At 39.1% G+C, this 18326-nt stretch overlaps 1 protein-coding gene across 1 annotated transcript; it reads right to left on the bottom strand.

Annotated features, from left to right (window-relative positions):
- Positions 1-1326: 1326 nt before the first annotated feature.
- On the bottom strand, positions 1327-17659 carry LOC129419356 (para-nitrobenzyl esterase). Its single transcript, XM_073853358.1, is given in 9 exon segments — positions 1327-2769; positions 5341-5562; positions 5709-5876; positions 7725-7783; positions 7940-8139; positions 10762-10958; positions 11938-12045; positions 12211-12949; positions 17365-17659. Coding segments are annotated over 8 exon segments (1809 nt in total). The 5' UTR covers positions 12923-12949; positions 17365-17659; the 3' UTR covers positions 1327-2626.
- Between the last annotated feature and the right edge of the window lie 667 nt (positions 17660-18326).

The following is an 18326-nucleotide window of genomic DNA, read 5'->3' on the forward strand; positions in this document are numbered from 1 at the left end:
TTGATGGAGATTTGTGGGATGCACATCCAGGGCACGAAGCTCCCGTTCCACCACATCCCAAAGATGCTCCTTTGGGTTGAGATCTGGTGACTGTGGGGGCCATTTTAGTACAGTGAACTCATTGTCATGTTCAAGAAACCAATTTAGAAATTATTCACGCTTTGTGACATGGTGCATTATCCTGCTGGAAGTAGCAGTCAGAGGATGGGTACATGGTGGTCATAAAGGGATGGACATGGTCAGAAACAATGCTCAGGTAGGCTGTGGCATTTAAACGATGCTCAATTGGCACTAAGGGGCCTGAAGTGTGCCAAGAAAACATCCCCCACACCATTACACCACCAGCCTGCACAGTGGTAACAAGGCATGAAGGATCCATGTGAGATGCCTGTGTCTCTCTCTCTCTTCTCTTTCAGTTCTCTGTCTCTCTCTCTTTTAAAACATCCCTTCGAAATTTCCAATTGGTTGTTTTTGTTTTCATTTAATGTAATGCATGTCAGTGTTGCCTGTCATTCATAAATATTTTTAATAAATCCATTAAAGAATCATCAAGTTAGCTATATACTTAAGCAACGAGGGGACTGTAGACTTTAAAGTAGAGACGCAAACAGCCACAGGTAACTCGCGCACACATCTCTCTCTCTCTCTTTCTCAAAAAAAATTTACATTGTAAACATTAATTACAGCTTTAACTTGTTTTTAACTTGGCAAATACCCAAGGTATAAGCGGGATAATCCACGGCTAGCCATGCATTAAAGGATTTTAACGCACTTCGTAGAGGCACGTCATGCATTAAAATCCTTTAATGCATGGCTAGCTGTGGATTATCCCTTACAAAATCCTCAAGAAGCAAAAACCAACCCGACTTTAGGTTATTTGATAAATTTAAAGGTTGAAGTGTAATTTCTGTGGCGCTAAATGGATCATTGGTTCAACCAATAGTGTGTTTTGGGGCAGGGGTACCCAGACAGCAGACGACCCCGGGCAGAATCATCTGCTTTCTGGGTACCTGCTTTATCAATGAATGGAAACTAGTTAATACTAGTGCTGGCATTACACGCGTCACTCAATTAATTTAATATGATGACAGCTAACGACCATTTTTATTTAAAATTCACCAGTTTTAGTAAAGTACTTTGCTTTGTTCTCTGGCAACATGCATGTGCAATACTGTTTCCTAGTACATGCATTACAATTTGTACTTTTAGTTTTCCTTGGGGTTATACCATTAATGTATACGATTGTTTTGAACTCTTCATAGATTGTCTGCCTGTCCATTTGTATCCCAATGCTTAATTTGACAATAAAGACAAAAATCTGACAACTACCTGAAACAAAAAGCTTTTTATTGTAGCCTGTTGAGAAGAATCTATTGAGAACTATGTGAATAAAAATTGAAATCCCCAAACAAAACCAGTTAAAGACTTTGATTCAATAAACACAGACTCACAAAATCATGTCATGACTTAAAGCTTATGTAGTGTGGAACAAACAAGTGGTGTAGATCCATCCCTTTAACCCTTTAAAATAAAATGAACAGTGGTTTGACCCTGGAAACCTTAGTAAAGTGTCCGTGTACGGGTCAGTGCTTTAATGTGCCTCCTATTCAACATGTATCTTTAATCCAGTTGTACAAGGCTAAGACCGTCTCTCCATTCAGATGATGCTAAAGCAGAATCGACTGATCCTGGATCAAATTTAGCTTGACGGCACTTGAGACAGCGTGAGAGTCCAGATTTAAAAGCCTCTGTTCGGGTTGCTAAAAGACTCTTTGATCACAGTTACATAAAAGTCACCAACAGTTATTGCATCAATAGCAAGGATCTACCGCGTCCAAACAAAAGATCAATACAACGCTACGCCATCTTCCAGTGTTGTTTTTATAGCAGTTAAATAGAAAGAGAGTGATCAGAGAAATGAATGATGTTAGTGTGGATGATGACCACATCCTTTGGTTTTCATTCATATCATCAAAGCTTTGGATTTACTTAAAGCATAGCACCTATTTTTGTTAACACTCTTTGTTATTATTAGTTTATAATCAAATAGTGTTTAAAAAAAGCAATGACAACCTAAATAATGGAGATTTCTGATTCAATTGCCATCTATGTGTGTAGCTAAATTAAACTCGCATGTTAATGGATATCTTATTTATGTATCACTTAAGCATTTTCTTTTAAAATCAAAATTCACAATTGGTGATACTGACTTTAAAGTTATCAAATGAATGTGAATAGCATAGCTCAAAAGAGTTGAGCTGAAATCTCTCATATATTTGATTGAAGACTTTCTCACCATAACAAACCTGAGCACGTCACTAGTAAATCCTCCTCTGTAGAGGATACACATGACATTAGTGGGGTCTTTATGTCACATTAGAAAGATACATTTCATTTCATTGCTGTCTAGGAGAAACCATTTCATATATATTTACATATTAAAGAGATCTCATTGGTCATTTCCCCAACATATTTACCTCTAGGATCATGTAAATGCAAGCGTTATACATTCCCCACTCAGAAAAGTCCTGATACTGCTACATAATCACCCAGTAAAGCTTTGCTTATGTCACACAGGTCGGAGAAAATGTGGTGGACAGGTCGATAAATCCCATGATTATGTGGCTCAGTTCATCCAGGCGTACGAGTAGAAGCCGTTCTTCTCCCACAGGTCACATCGCTGGGCCGAGTAGCTGCTTACGAATGAAACGGTTTCATTCAGCAATGCAGTGTGTGAAGGAAACTCCGACCACTCTTCTGGCATCTTACCTGCAAAGATAATGCGTTCGGAAAATTATGAACTCAAGTCAAAAAAAATACTTTCCATTTTGTCATTGGAGTGAGAAACATGGCACAGTATAAAACTTCCACCAATGTCATTTATTATACACGCTGTCAGAATAAATGTTCAAAAAAATGGTCTCTAGCTGTCACTGAGGTAGCACCTTCTCAAAAATTACATCTTTGCACCCAACAACCCATTCACATATTAGTTTAAATATACACATATCTGTCATAAATGGTACACATTAGGAACTTTCTAAAGGGTACCATCCCAGTGACTGCTTGAGACATTTTCTCTGACGGTGTACAAAATTTTGATTGATATATCTATAAATATTAAAGGGGACTTTTTTAAGATGTCAAAAAAATCTTTGATGTCTTCAGAGTACATATGTAAAGTTCTAACTCAAAATACCATATAGATAATTTATTGTAGCATGTTAAAATGGCCACTTTGTAGGTGTGAGCAAAAATGTGCAGTTTTTGGGGGTGTCCATTTAAATGCAAATGAGCTGATCTCTGCACTAAATTCCAGTACCGTGGTTGGATAGTGGAGATTAAGGGGTGGTATTATCCCCTTCTGACATCACAAGGGTAGCCAAATTTCAATGACCTATGCTTGGAGAAAATGGTTTACCAAAACTTAGTTACTGGGTTGGAAAAAGTCAAATTTTCATGTGACTGTGGAGCGCCTGCAATGCATTATGGCACTGGACTGGCACTGCTAAGCTCTCCTTTCTATTATAACAGTGACATCTCTGATTGGCATGAAACTCTGTGACTTTTCCAAAATAATCTAAACATAATCTAAATCTAAACATGCACAAAAGAGAAACTGAGGTTGATATGGTTGTTCTAAAGTGGATGGCATGGGAAGGAGTGGAGGAGAGGAAGATCTCCTGGAAAGAGCTGTGGGAGATGGAGGCATTCAGAGCAAGCTTTACCATCATGGCTGCCTACAATGTCCTGCCTCTCCCGCAAACCTAAGCCAATGGTATGCTGAGGACCCCACGTGCCCTCTATGCACAAGTCCAGCAACACTGAAGCACATCTTAGTGGGATGCAAGATCAGCCTCAGCCAAGGCCTTTACACCTGGCGGCACAACCAGGTGCTGAGGTGTCTTGCTGCAGTGTTGGAAAGTCGACAGACAAGTGTGAATGCCCTTCCTCCCCCATCATCCCAGTGGCAGCCAACACCATTTGTTCGGGAGGGTGAGGGTCAAGCCAACCTCACCACCATAAGATCAGACTCTAGTCAGCTGGGGAGAGCACGGGACTGGAAGATGTTGGCAGACTTGAACAAGAAACTCTGCTTCCCAGCTGAAATTGCAGCCCCCAACCTGCGACCAGACCTTGTTTTGTGGTCAGCCTCGCTCAAGCTTGTCTACATCATTGAGCTCACCGTGCCCTGAAAGGGTGCATTGGAGGAGGCCTATGAACGGAAAAGGCTGAGGTACGCTGAACTTGCAACCGATGCGCAACAACAAGGCTGGAATGTGAAGGTACGCCAAGTGAAAGTAGGTTGCAGAGCCACCTCAACATCCAGGCTACTCAGGGAAATGGGAGTGCGAGGAAAGGCCCACCGGCAGGCAGTCAAAGACCTTTCCGCGGCTGCAGAAAAGGGAAGCCAGTGGCTGTGGGTGAATAGAAAAGACTCCGCTTGGGTCTTCAAGTGAGTTGATGGCACCTAGGGAGTGAACCTGGGATGCTGGGATTCACTGCTGAAACCTCTGGAGGTGTCGTGGGCCTATCAGCGAAACACCCAGGAAGGAGGGCGCCCACTTGACAACCCAAGGGTGCCATCACTCAATTGACCAGCCCACAGAGTCTCAACAATGCCTCAGGTAAGTATTAACTTAGGGATATCAACAATTGTCTAGTGTTGCTGGGTAATTGTGGCATGTAGTTTGTCACCGTTTGCCACTGAACCTGCATTAACGACGACAGTGGGGCCTCTGGCCTTAGTCAAATGGGTTGGCGTGAGCTTGTGGCATTTGATATTGAGGTTAGGTCATGTCAGGGGTTTATGTGCTGAGTTACGCGAAATGATCAACCTCAGGAGATGGAAGGGCTGAGGAGTAGTGTGGCAAAGGGTCACTCAATTGATCATCCCACAGAGTCTCATTGGTGCCTCAAGTAAGCATTAAGGGATATCAACATCATGTCCTATACAACAGATCTGTGTAAAAAAAGGTGTTTAAGGTGTTTGGGGTCAAAATGACCCCACATTGAATTTTTTTTCATTTTGTTTAAAAAAAAAAAGTAAATTGATTATAAATCAGAAATTTTCTACATTTCTACTTTTTCCTTTAAAAAATCATTTCTTATGAGCCAATTTATGGCCTAGTTAAGTAATTGTGCAGTAAATAGGTAAAAAAACTTCAAAATTTCCACAAAAACACAACATAAATTTATAGTTGAGAAGTAAATAAAAACATTATATAGTTTTCCATATAAATAATGTATATTTCCTTATGCAATCGCTCTTTACAAGTTTGGGGTCTATCTATGCCCCAATAGATTTAAAGTTAATAGAAACTCTTCTTTAAAGCTTACCCTCTTTGGCAAAATGTAGGAAATACTTGGTGAGCTCTTGTTGAAAGTTGATATCAGCATGTGACAGGTTTCCCAAAGCCATTTCAAGACCACCAAAGAAGGCCAGGCTATCTAGAAGATGAAATGCAAAGCGACTGGGAAATGGAAGCAAGCTGGAGACGCTTGCTTGTTTCGATGGTGTGTAAGTCACTACATAACGGTAAACTGGGCTCTTCAAAGCTCCTGGAATACAGTTTAACAACAGTCAAAGTATATATATTAAAACTGAATATGGAAAAAAAATGATGAGATAATGACAAAAATATTTTAAATGCTGTTAAAGCTCCCAAACTCCAATGAATTGATTAAAAAAAAACACGAATTTGCACCTGCAGCTCTTTTAGCCAGGTCATTATTGGGGCAGGTGACCCTCATGTCAGAGCTCATGGTGGTGTAGAGTCTCTCCAGACATCGATCAGAGGTATTACATGGTGCCGAACTGTCGTACAGCTCGAGGGCCTGATTGGTCACGTTCTCTCCAAAAGGCATCAGTTTCTCTAAATGATGGATGGACAGAAAAGTGTTTAAGAAGAAACACCAACTCATAGGGACAGTTTTACCGGACAAGGTTTAGATTAATCCAGGACTAGACCTTAGTTATATTAGGAAATTGAAGTAGTTTTTACAAACAAACCTTACAAAAAACAATACTGGTCTGCATCTTGAGACAAAACAATGGCACTGATATACAGTGAGGAAAATAAGTATTTGAACACCCCGCCATTCCGCAAGCCCTCCCACCCAGAAATCACGGAGGAGTCCGAAACTGTCACCGCAGGTGCATGTCCACTGCGAGAAGCACAATCCAAAAACAAAATCCAGAAATCACAATGCACGATTCCTAAAACTATTTATTTGTATGATACAGCTGCAAACAAGTACCTGAACACCTGTCTATCAGCTAGAATTCTGACCCTCAAAGACCTGTTAGTCTGCCTTTAAAATGTCCACCTCCACTCCATTTATTATCCTCAATTAGATGCACCTGTTTGAGGTTGTTAGCTGCATAAAGACACTTGTCCACCCCTTACAATCAGTAAGTATCCAACTACTAACATGGCCAAGACCAAAGAGCTGTCCAAAGACACTAGAAACAAAATGTACACCTCCACAAGGCTGGAAAGGACTACTGGAAAATTGCCGAGCAGCTTGGTGAAAAAAGATCCACTGTTGGAGCAATCACTAGAAAATGGAAAAAGCTAAACATGACTGTCAATCTCCCCCGGACTGGGGCTCCATGCAAGATCTCACCTCGTGGGGTCTCAATAATCCTAAGAAAGGTGAGAAATCAACCCAGAACTACACGGGAGGAGTTGGTCAATGACCTGAAAAGAGCCGGGACCACCGTTTCCAAGGTTACTGTTGGTAATACACTATGACGTCATGGTTTAAAATAATGCATGGAACGGAAGGTTCCCCTGCTTAAACCAGCACATGTCTAGGCCTGTCTTAAGTTTGCCAATGACCATTTGGATGATCCAAAGTCATGGGAGAAAGTCATGTGGTCAGATGAGACCAAAATATAACTTTTTGGTCATAATTGCACTAAATGTGTTTGGAGGAAGAAGAATGATGAGTACCATCCCAAGAACCCCATCCCTACTGTGAAGTAGGGGGGTGGTGGCATCATGCTTTGGGGGTGTTTTTCTGCACATGGGACAGGGCGACTGCACTGTATTAAGGAGAGGATGACCAGGGCCATGTATTGCGAGATTTTGGGGAACAATCTCCTTCCCTCAATTAGAGCATTGAAGATGTGTCGAGGCTTCCAACATGACAATGACCCGAAACACACAGCCAGGATAACCAAGGAGTGGCTCTGTAAAAAGCATATCAAGGTTATGGCGTGGCCTAGCCAGTCTCCAGATCTAAACCCAATAGAGAATCTTTGGAGGGAGCTCAAACTCTGTGTTTCTCAGCGACAGGCCAGAAACCTGACTGAGTGGGCCAAAATCCCTCCTGCAATGTGTGTGCAAACCTGATGAAAATCTACAGGAAACTTTTGATCTCTGTAAATGCAAACAAAGGCTACTGTACCAAATATTAACATGGATTATCTCAGGTATTCAAATACTTATTTGCAGCTGTATCATACAAAAAACAGTTAAAAAATCACACATTGTGACTTCCGGACCTTTCCAGACCATGTCCCTCACAGTGGACACGCACCCACGATGAAAACCTCAGACCCCTCCATGACCTCCAAGTGGGAGAACCCGCAAAACAGCAGGGCGTTCAAACACCCACCTTCCTCACTGTATGTTACGATATGTTGAAATGAAGGCAGCTCCGGGAAACCGGCCATAATGTACACTTCTTTAAAATGTCCCCTAGGACGTTCTTACCTCTCACAAACCACTTATAGTCCCCCAATGTCCATGTTGAGATGTTCTTATATGGAGGACTGGAGTTTAAAAAATACAATCACATTCAGAGTTTAAATACATGTATTCATCACCATATTTACTATAAAAACAATGAAAATAGTACAAATCCAGTCTTTCAAACGCAAATCATATTTAGGAACCGAACTGGAAGTGGACACAGTTAACAATTGTACCCATAGTCAGTTTCCTGTTCTGTTGTTCCAACCACAAAAGGAACATCATTGTAGGCTCCGCTCTTCTCCCAGGACTTAAATGGAGGCTCGAGGAGAACATGACCATCAACTACACACACCGGCCCAATAAACTGACCCTTCACCGGAAGATCGACCAGTTCATCTGCTGCCCAGGATGGGTACTGCTGCCACGGAATTGCCTGAGTCCAAGAAAGGACATTATTTTAACCGCGAAATCCATTTGTAAGATATTACCACCATCTACCACACTTAAACCTGCGGGATGTCTCCTGAACCTGGACTTTCATTGTAAATTTATCGAGCCAGTCTGATCTGGCAGACGGTTGAAGTTTGATGATTTATTAAAAAGACTTCACAGATGAATAGGCCAGCAGGTTGTGGCTGTTGTTAATCAGCCATGACTTGCTGTCAGAGGTGGAAAGAGTAGCCAAAAACTTTACTTAAGTAAAAGTAACTAAACAATTAATTACTCAAGTAGAAGTAAGAGACATGATTTTAAAATGTACTTGAGTAAAAGTAATAAAGTATGAAATAAAAATAATAATACTCCAGACATCCCAAGTCTCCCGGAAGTTCCTATTTTGATAGCGGCTCCCTGATGCCCGCAAATTAGTTAAAATCTCCCGGAATCTAGAGCGAGCAAGAAAGAGTAGACGCGCACGGCAGAGAGGGAGGGGGAGACCTTGCGTGTGTGTGTGCTAGTGTGCCTCATTAAGCGCATGTAAGACAGAGAGCATCCTGATTGGCCTGCTCCGGTAAATCAACCAATCAATTGTCAGTGTGGGCGGGCTTTTATCTCTTCTCCCGAACTGACATTGAGTCAAAGAGGGCTTCTATACTCTTTGATTGAGTTCAACAAGTTTAATATCATGTGCATATTTTTCAGGCTGGCTACTAGTAGTTGCCAAGGCTACATGAAAACAACAAACTCCTTAGACCTGCTTAAAGTTGCAATAGAATATAAATAAAACAGTTTATATAAATATTATAAGCAGCTTATATAAAAAGTAAAAGTAATCTACATATTGTAAAATAATTAACAAATAATTGGGTAACATATAAGGTAAATAAGGTTCATTAGCTAACATTAGTTTACTACATTAGTTAACATATAATAATGAACTGCATTTATAAAGCATTTTTTATCTTTGTTAATGTTAATTTAAACATTTACTAATACATTATTCAAATCTTGTTAACATTAGTTAATGCACTGTGAACTAACACGAACAAACCATGAACAGCTGTATTTTTATTATGTAACGTTAACAAAGATTAGCAAATACAGTAACAAATGTACTGCTCATGGTTAGTTCATGTTAGTTAATACATTAACTAATGTTAACAAATGAGACCTAGTAAAGTGTTACCAATAATTGCATAGGCCTCTAGAAATTAATATTATGCTTTTATATCTTGAAATGTCATATCCTGTCCTCCTTTTTTTTCTCTTCTTTTTTTTTTTTTTGAGGGGGGGGGGGTAGGGGGCTTCGGTTTAGCTCCCTGAAATGACTTTTTGCAAGTTGGGATGTCTGATACTCAAGAAGCGAGTTACTAGTTACTAATGAAATTAAAAATATATACAGTCGTGCTCAAAATTACTCATACCCTTTGTAAATATGACCAAAGAAGGCTGTGAAAATAAATCTGCATAGTTTTTTACTTTTGATCTATTATTTTAAAAAAATTTACAAAAATCCAACCTTTCATTGGAGAATACAAAATTTAAATGGGGGAAAAATCTCATTATGAGAGAAATATTTTTCTCTAATACACACTGCTCACAATTAATCATACCCTTTTATTCAATACTTTTTGCAACCTCCTTTTCCCAAGAGAACAGCTCTGAGTTTTTTATTAAAGAATACAAATACAGAATAGACAAGCATTTCTTTACAATTAACTCTAGTCTCACTGTTGATGTAGTTTATAGCTGAAATATCAGACAAGTAAACTGACAAGAGTTTTGCATTCACTAATTAGAAAATTTCCTTCAAGACATTGCCAGTCTACACTTACATGATACAAACTGATTTTACACAAAACTCATGCTTTCTTATGTTGTGAATCTCATGTCACGTGTGTGTTGTCAGAAGCACTTACATCATACAGTACATTATACACCAATCAGACGTCAATCATCGATGGATGATCTGTGCTACAATGCTTCTGGAGGTTGCGTGTGTTTAACTGTGTCTGACGACGAACAGGTCGCGCGTATGTTATGTGTGAAGTTTTGCTTTTAGTTAAAAGATTAGTAAATTCATATTAACGGCATCCAACACTGTTTATATTCTGCTTGTTTCTCCATAGGCTACGAGTAAAACGGCATCAGACGATTCAGTCTTTGCAGCGATCTGAACAATTCATTCAAACTGATTCGTGAACCAATTCAAAACGTTTGGCCCATTTGCTTAGTAAAGAATCGCCTCAAAAGACTCATTTATTTGCAATACTTTGTAAGGAATCGACTCAAATGAGTCATTAATTCGCGAATGCCCCAGAAAAACGAGACAGCAATTTTAAAATCAAATGCACGTTTCGTATATTATTTTATATTTCATTATATTTCAATATTTCATTTATTAAAATACAGTAACGAAGGAATGCCGCACAGTGTAACAAATTGAAAGTACAAATTTTCCATTAAGAATATACTCAAATAAGAGCAAAAGTACCCTTTTTAAACGCACTCTTAAGGGTACACATTTTCCAAAATCTTACTCCAGTACACGTAACGAAGTAAATGTACCGCGTTACATACCACCTCTGCCTGCTGTGGAGGGACATAAATTTCTCACCTGAAGGACTTGAGTGATGTTCAGGCCTCGCAGGCAGACGGCATCTTTGCAGCCGGTGCTCTTCAGGAATTCTAAGTTGTCTCTTTCGGCCGACTCCAGGGAGGCGTTATAAACGTACGAGCCGCTCATGTCGATCGCACGATGGAAGAGACCTTTGGCTAGCGGTGACATCATTAAGGTCCAAACTGATGTCCCACCTTATGACCACAAGGAGAGAGATTATTAACACAGTGATTGATAAAATAGTACACATTTATATCTCTTTTTTCCTTTAATATTCTGTTTTAAAGTGGCCATGGCATGAAAATCTGACTTTTTCCATGTTTTATTGTTATAATTGGGTTCCCAGTGCTTCTATCAACCTACAAAATGTGAAAAAGATCAACCCAGTAACTTAGTTTTGGTAAATCATTTTCTGAAAGCACTTGAAAAATTAGGTCATTGAAATTTGGCTCTCTCTGTCATAAGGAGATCTTATAATAATACCGCCCCTTAATCTGCACTATCCAACCACAACACTGCAATTTAGTGCAAAGAGAAAGAGAGAGAAAATAATTGACAGCACAATTAAGATAAAAAATAGATAAACTTGGTCCAGATTTTTGAAAACCCACGTACATTGTACGCGTACATACAGGAGAATTTTGTATGTAGCCCAGGAGATCGCATTGCATTTTGTTGCAATGTGCATACGTCGAACGACTGTGTACGAGTCAAATAAACTGTACTTTGCAAGGCTGTGCTTTTAATCGTGCGTTTGCGTACACGTAAAAAAACTATACTGCATGCTAAAAGGGGACTTCATACAAACAATAAAAAGTGAAATTATATCTCTGTATGTCTAAGCTTATCATTATTTGTTTATAGATGGCACTTTTTGTTATGCAAGACATTTTTAAATGACAGGACATTCAGGTTTTCATATATTTTGTATAATTACAGACATCATAACACAAAGGCTGCACAGAGACGCTTATAATGGTATTGCAAATTGCACTGTGTATGCTTATTCAAAGGCATAGGAAACAAATAAATATAATTTGCATGTATTTCACACTTTTAGACATTTCTACATTTTAATATTTGTGAGATAATCACTGCTTTTCAAAGACCTATTCATTATCATGTCCTCCCACTTTCCAAATAGTTTGCATGGCCCAAAGCATATTTCTTTACCTGAGCTTTGGCCAAATATGGTAACCCTTTCTGCATCCCCACCATGAAGCCATAATTTCCTATAAAGGCAAACAGAAACATATCAGTAAATGAACTAATATTCTGTAGCTCAATGTCTCTAAATAACAGCATCTTAGACGGAGCAACTCGTTGAATTTCAATATGGCACAGCATGAAACTGGACAAGAACAAAGTTAATGGAGTAAAGCGCTGGAATCTGAGATAGACGGCAGCACTGAATAACCTGGACAGATACAGACGTAACATGCGGACAGCGCTCGGTGATCTAACCTGAAGAGTTGGTGGCAGACCCCTCCCTGAGCACCTTCAGTGCCATGAAGCCGAACGCATTGAGCCTGTAATTCATACTGACGTACACCGTCTGCGTCCGTGCCGCCAGTTCTTCGGTGGGCGAGTAACCTTTTTCCTGGCCGCTCAGCATGTGGAGGTACCCTCCGTGGATCCATACCATGACCGGCAAGGGTTTGGCGGGCCGAAGGCTCGGCGTCCACACGCTGAGGTGCAGGCAGTCTTCCTGCCCCAAAACTTTTCCATTCTTACGCAGGGGCTGCACTTGCGCACATATGCTGCGGAAATGGGTGGCATCGTAGACGCCATCCCAACACTTTCCCGCCTTTAGCAGGTCCTCCGGGGGGCGCCAACGTCGTTCACCCACAGGCGGTACGGCATATGGGATGCCCTTAAAAGAATATGCCCCATCTTTTAGGTGACCACGCAGCCAACCGCACTCTGTCTCCACCTCTGCACGTCCCAGACGAGGGGTCTCGGCTATGTAAGCCAGGTATCCGGCAAGAGAGAGGAGGGACAGAACGCCGCAGCCAATGAGGAAAATACACCTGCGGGACACCACCAGGAATGGATTGACGTAGTGGCGACGGGCGTACTGGATCTCCTCCTGCTCTTCATCTTGGACCAAGTAACGATATTCTGTCCCCTCAGGGACCTCATATATATCATCACTCATCTTCTTGCTTCTTGGTGTAAATCATTCCTGTTGATTCAGAAAAACAATGGCTGGTTGTGTAATCAAATGAAATTTTTGTGATTGCTTCACAACCATCTTTTCTACAGCATTGTGGGTAATATCGACCGTTAAAGGAATAGTTCACTCAACAATGAAAACTCTGTTATCATCTACTCACCTTCAAGTTGTTGCAAACCTGTATAAAATTGTTTGTTCTGCTGAATTTTGAGCAATGTTTGTAACCAAACATTTTTTTGGGGCACCACTGACCTTTTTAAATTGACATTCTTCAAGCAGGAACTTTATGAATTGATACAGGTTTGAAAAAACGTAAGAGTGAATAAATGACCGCAGAAGCTTCATTTTTGGGTGAACTATCCCTTTAAGGTGTGCATGAATCTGTAGCCAACCTGAAATAGTAGGTGTGTACTCATTTCAACATTATACAATTTAGGACATATACTTACTGTACCTATTGACTACTATTTAGGACAGATAGTATGCACTAGCATGTGCTAAATGCTAACTATTAATGTATAACAACTATCGGCATTATGATGAAGCCTGTATTTCTTATGCATCCACCTTTTTCTCGTACGCGGAAGTAAGTGATGTGACGTTTTTCCCTTCCTGTGCGAGACTTGTGGTTCAACAGCCAGCTGGTAGAAAACCGTGTAGTGGGAGCACGCATAAAACATCATTTAAACAGTTAATATTTACTACACCTGCCATGTATGAACCAGTGTGAGGATGAAATTAAGAAGTGGCTTGATATATGAAGATACATTCAATCATTTCGTGTTGTTGATCGGAGGTGATGGGTCTTCAATGCGCAAATATAAAAGCACAGAGATATATCAGTATCTTTACTTGGCATGGGCCGGTATGAGATTTTGGTGGTAGGATAACCTTAAGCAAAAATACCAGTATTGCGGTTTTGACATTGCATTACTAAAATGTGTTATTTTTAACGCCTACGTATACAAACAACTTTTTAAAGCGACACCATGTAATTTTTCAACCTTCATAATACATTTTCAAGACCCTTGTGATAGTACATCGACTTTAAATAGGTTGAATGACATGTCTACCATAGCCTGGCAGGGTCTGTATAGTTTTTACTCGTACTTTAAAACTTAGGGTTTCTGGTAGTAACCAGAGCACAAACAAACCTACAAAATTCGACTGCTTTACGGCATATGTCACTTCCTCCACACAATATTTTTTTAACGTGAATTTTGCTGGAGGCTACTTAAGGAGTGTAGAGAGCAACTTCTAATATCTGACTCTGTGGCACCGTGTTAGTGTCATGGACCTATGACATGGGCGACCTGGGTTCGATTCCCCTTTAAGGCAATTTTTTATATAAACTCACGATCTTGATTCATACATAAATGCGATCTTCTTTATAAATTACGGCGATTATCTTGCATATAGTTCCCTGTATTCAGATGCTGCATTCACGTGTTCACATATTTACCTTTCTTTTACTGTTTATATTTACATTACAATCCAGGATGCTATAGCAGTCAAACTTGCTCAAACTCACACAGTGTAAAATCAAATAACACAGTGTAAAACCAAATACTATTCATTCACCAATCAGATCCGAGCGTTTCTCTCTTCTCTCTTCCTCATTTGCTGCGTTCCGCTGTCACTCACGCGACGTATTACAAAGCGGCAGACCTAAACGCATCGGTTTACTTGGATTTGGAGCGACAATTTTCACATAAAAGAGAGGAAATACGAGCGCCATTGCGCAAAATCCTGGTGGCGAGGGAGAGAGAGTCGATGCAATAATATTTGTTTGGAAAAAGGCAAGGAAATACTTCTGGTCGTTTCTCAATTGGAAGGCTGCAGCCTCCGGAGGTCAAACATGCAGGCTGCATACGTCATCAAGCCTGGCCCATTAAGGTAAACTGAGCATTACATACGCAAGTCATAAGCATACTGCAACAATTTACGATTAACTAAGTATAATAGTCACCTTTATTAATGTTAATATTCTGAAATAAGACAGTCTTGATGACGTATGCAGCTTAGAAATACGACATTCGGAGGCTGCAACCTTCAGATTGAGAAATGGCTTCTGCCACGAGTTCCTCATCAGAAAGTTGTAAAATGACTGCATTTCTCCCTGATGCCTCAAAATGTTGATCGTTTAGCGTTTTCAAGGTTTAGTTTTAAGGTTGGCCAGTTCTTTTTCTTTGCGACAGTGCTGCGGCGCTTGTGGCCTCTAGGGGCGCTAGGCGTGAAAAATACATGCCTAGCGCCCCCTAGTGGCCAAAAAGTTCCGTGGTGTGCCTTTAACTAGACACAATACATTTTCTTTTTAAGCAACATACAATATGTATGCCGGGTAAAAATAAAGCCTTTAAAAATTATAATTTATTTTTTATATTATTTTCTTTTAAAAATATATATTTTGTAATGTCAAATGTAAATTACATGACTTAATGATTTTATTAATTTTGTGTAAACACAACTTATACCTTGGAAACGGTATCACAGAAAATGTTAGTGGTTTTTAAACATTGACTCTTTAAATCCTTGGTATACCTTGAAACCAGCTTTACAATGTGAAAGTCAGTCGAGTGTTTGTACATGGAATTTACCAAGATTTCGTGTTTTTAACTTTTCAGGGGCTGGTTTAAAATGTCACAACTGTCCCACTGGTGAGTTTTTTCAAACGGCAATTTTTAATGGACTTGTTTATGGCGACGTCGAGCTTCACGCGGTCCGACACAGTCAGCAGTATCTTTCTTATTCAACACATTGTACGTTTTTTGAACAAACCATAATAAACATATTAAACTACTACATGTATTGAGTATTGTTTTCATCTTATGAAAATATTATTACATCCCTTCTTATGCGGTGGAGACATGAGCTTATGAAATTATTTTCTTACTTTTTAAAGTTTGCTTTTTCATTTAAAACATAACAAAAAGTACATGCAAACACATTACGAACTATTATAAACATTAACTAAGCAGATTATGTCATATATATTCTGTACTGTAATCGCATCTTTGTAATAATATATAGTAACAGAATAAATAAATCAGCTAAATCAGCATATTTTTATCAGCATAATATTAGTTGTTTTTAAACAATTATTGTATTTATTGTTTACTGGCAGTTTCTATGAAAGGTTTTACTGGATGGATTTGTAAATACAGATCATGAGTGCATGTGTGCCACATACACATTCAGTTCTTGTGAATTATGACTGAAGCAAATGTTTTGTAGAGATTTGCTGCGTTTGTATTAGCTATTATGGCAACTCCTAACTGCACTAATTATGTCGGTCTTCCTGGATTTCATAATAAACATTAAACAGCCAGTCAAAACGGCACACTTCGCAATAGACTACCATTAGCTTTAGTGGCTCACCAGAAGTCATAAACAGGAATGCTCAAAGATGGCGCGCCCACATTTATGTCAAGAAAAAGGTGGATACAGAAACTGTACTTTCAGGAGCATACAACTGATTAGGTGCACTTTCATTGTGAATATTTCATTAAGACATTTATAATTTTTACTGTATACTATTCCACATGATAAATACTGTAGTATACTTTAGTATTTACTATAGTACAATTCCTGGGTACTTTACTATGGTAAATATTAAACTATACTACAATATTTATTGCATTTGATCAATTAACTACAGTTAATATTACACAACACTAAATTAACAAACTATAAAATGAATTTAATATATTACAGTAAACTACAGTTTTCTATAGTAAATACTAAAGTTTACTACAGTATTTTTTAATGTGAGAACTGTGTTTACAAGTACTTACAGGAACATGCAAATGATTATCAGGGGTGTTCTCATTATATATGTCATTATAGCATTTAAATATTTAGATTAATTTGATGTAAACAGTGTTAATGCATTAAATAAGCTTAAAACAGTTTGACTTGTTGAATATAACAGCAAGAACAGTAAACAGTCTTTGTCTTGTAAATACAGGAAGAGAATAATCGGCGGAAATAATCCACCATGACGCCACAAAGTAAAACTTTTACATTTAACGCTTTCGTTTAATAATTCTACATGAGCTAAAAGTTATACGATTACACAAAACAGATTTTAGTGAACCAAGTTAACGTTAGCCCTCATACTTCAGACCTGAGGAACTTGTTTTACCATAGTATAAAGTTAAATTTACTGTACTGGATATAAAAGCGAATACAAATCGAAAGTGCTACAGTTTATAAATCTAACTAACTCTGGATCGATGACATAATTTATAAAAATTGATTATAACATTTATTATAACGTAACTGTTGGCTGCAAGAGCTAAACAACAAACAACACATGTGACGAAGTAACATGCTTACTCAATCTTAACCATTTATCCCTGCTTTATAAACCAGATATTGTACTGTTAAAGACTGATAAAATGAGATGCGTGTAATATATTTACCGTGTCAACAACATGCACGCGCAGTACCCGAGAACACGTTTGTGTATGTTGCTGCCTTTACGTGCTATAATAATTATGGTAAATACCAAAAGCCGACGTGGAAAATGCACATGAACATCCCCTCATGTGGTATTTTCCACTGGACAACTCGTATGCTGAGTACCAATTCGCATACTATATCCGTCCTAAATAGTATTCGAAACTAGAATAAGTACGTCCCAAATCGTAGTATGTTGTAATGAGTATCCCAAAGATCCCGGATGGTCTACTATTTCCGTTTAGAATTCGAAGTGCAGATCAATGAATGCACACTCTAACGGCTAATATTGCCCACAACCCATTGCGTCCGGGAGGGAGGAGCTCACACTGATCCTCTTGCTTATTTGTAGTAATGTGGCTGTACAAATATTAAACTTTATTATTCCAACGAAAGAAACATGGTTACTACACTTTTACTATAGTAAAAGCATGGTTCATTTTCATCTGGGTATTTTTGAGTTATATACATAAGTATAAAATTAAGTATAAAATACGTTAAACAATAGTAATACTATAAACTTTAAATATTTTGACTTTAAATAGGTAGCTTTCGTTACACACATTGCACATGAATGTCAGAACCAGCCGCCTTAAAAACGATCTGCGTTTGGTTGTAATGATGTCACAAGGTGACGATCTTTTTTTTCTTTGGGGCGGAACCAAAATTATGGAAGCTTGGTTCCGCCCGGAAGCGTTTTCGCCCGGACCGGAAAAAACGAACACCGGACTTCTGGTAAGCGCCGCGGGCGGGAAAATCGCCGAATTGGATGCACCTGTGCCTAATTATGAAGAGCGGTTGGTGATTGGAGGACACGCTAAACAGGGCAGTACTTAAGACAAAGTTTAATCACAGTTTGGGGTTGTTGTTTGGTGTGTTGAAGCACTGTGTTGTGCCCGTCTGGCGTGCCGCTGGTGGTTGTCTG

This window comes from Misgurnus anguillicaudatus, chromosome 15, assembly GCF_027580225.2.
Source record: "Misgurnus anguillicaudatus chromosome 15, ASM2758022v2, whole genome shotgun sequence".
In the NCBI taxonomy this organism is placed as follows: domain Eukaryota; kingdom Metazoa; phylum Chordata; class Actinopteri; order Cypriniformes; family Cobitidae; genus Misgurnus; species Misgurnus anguillicaudatus.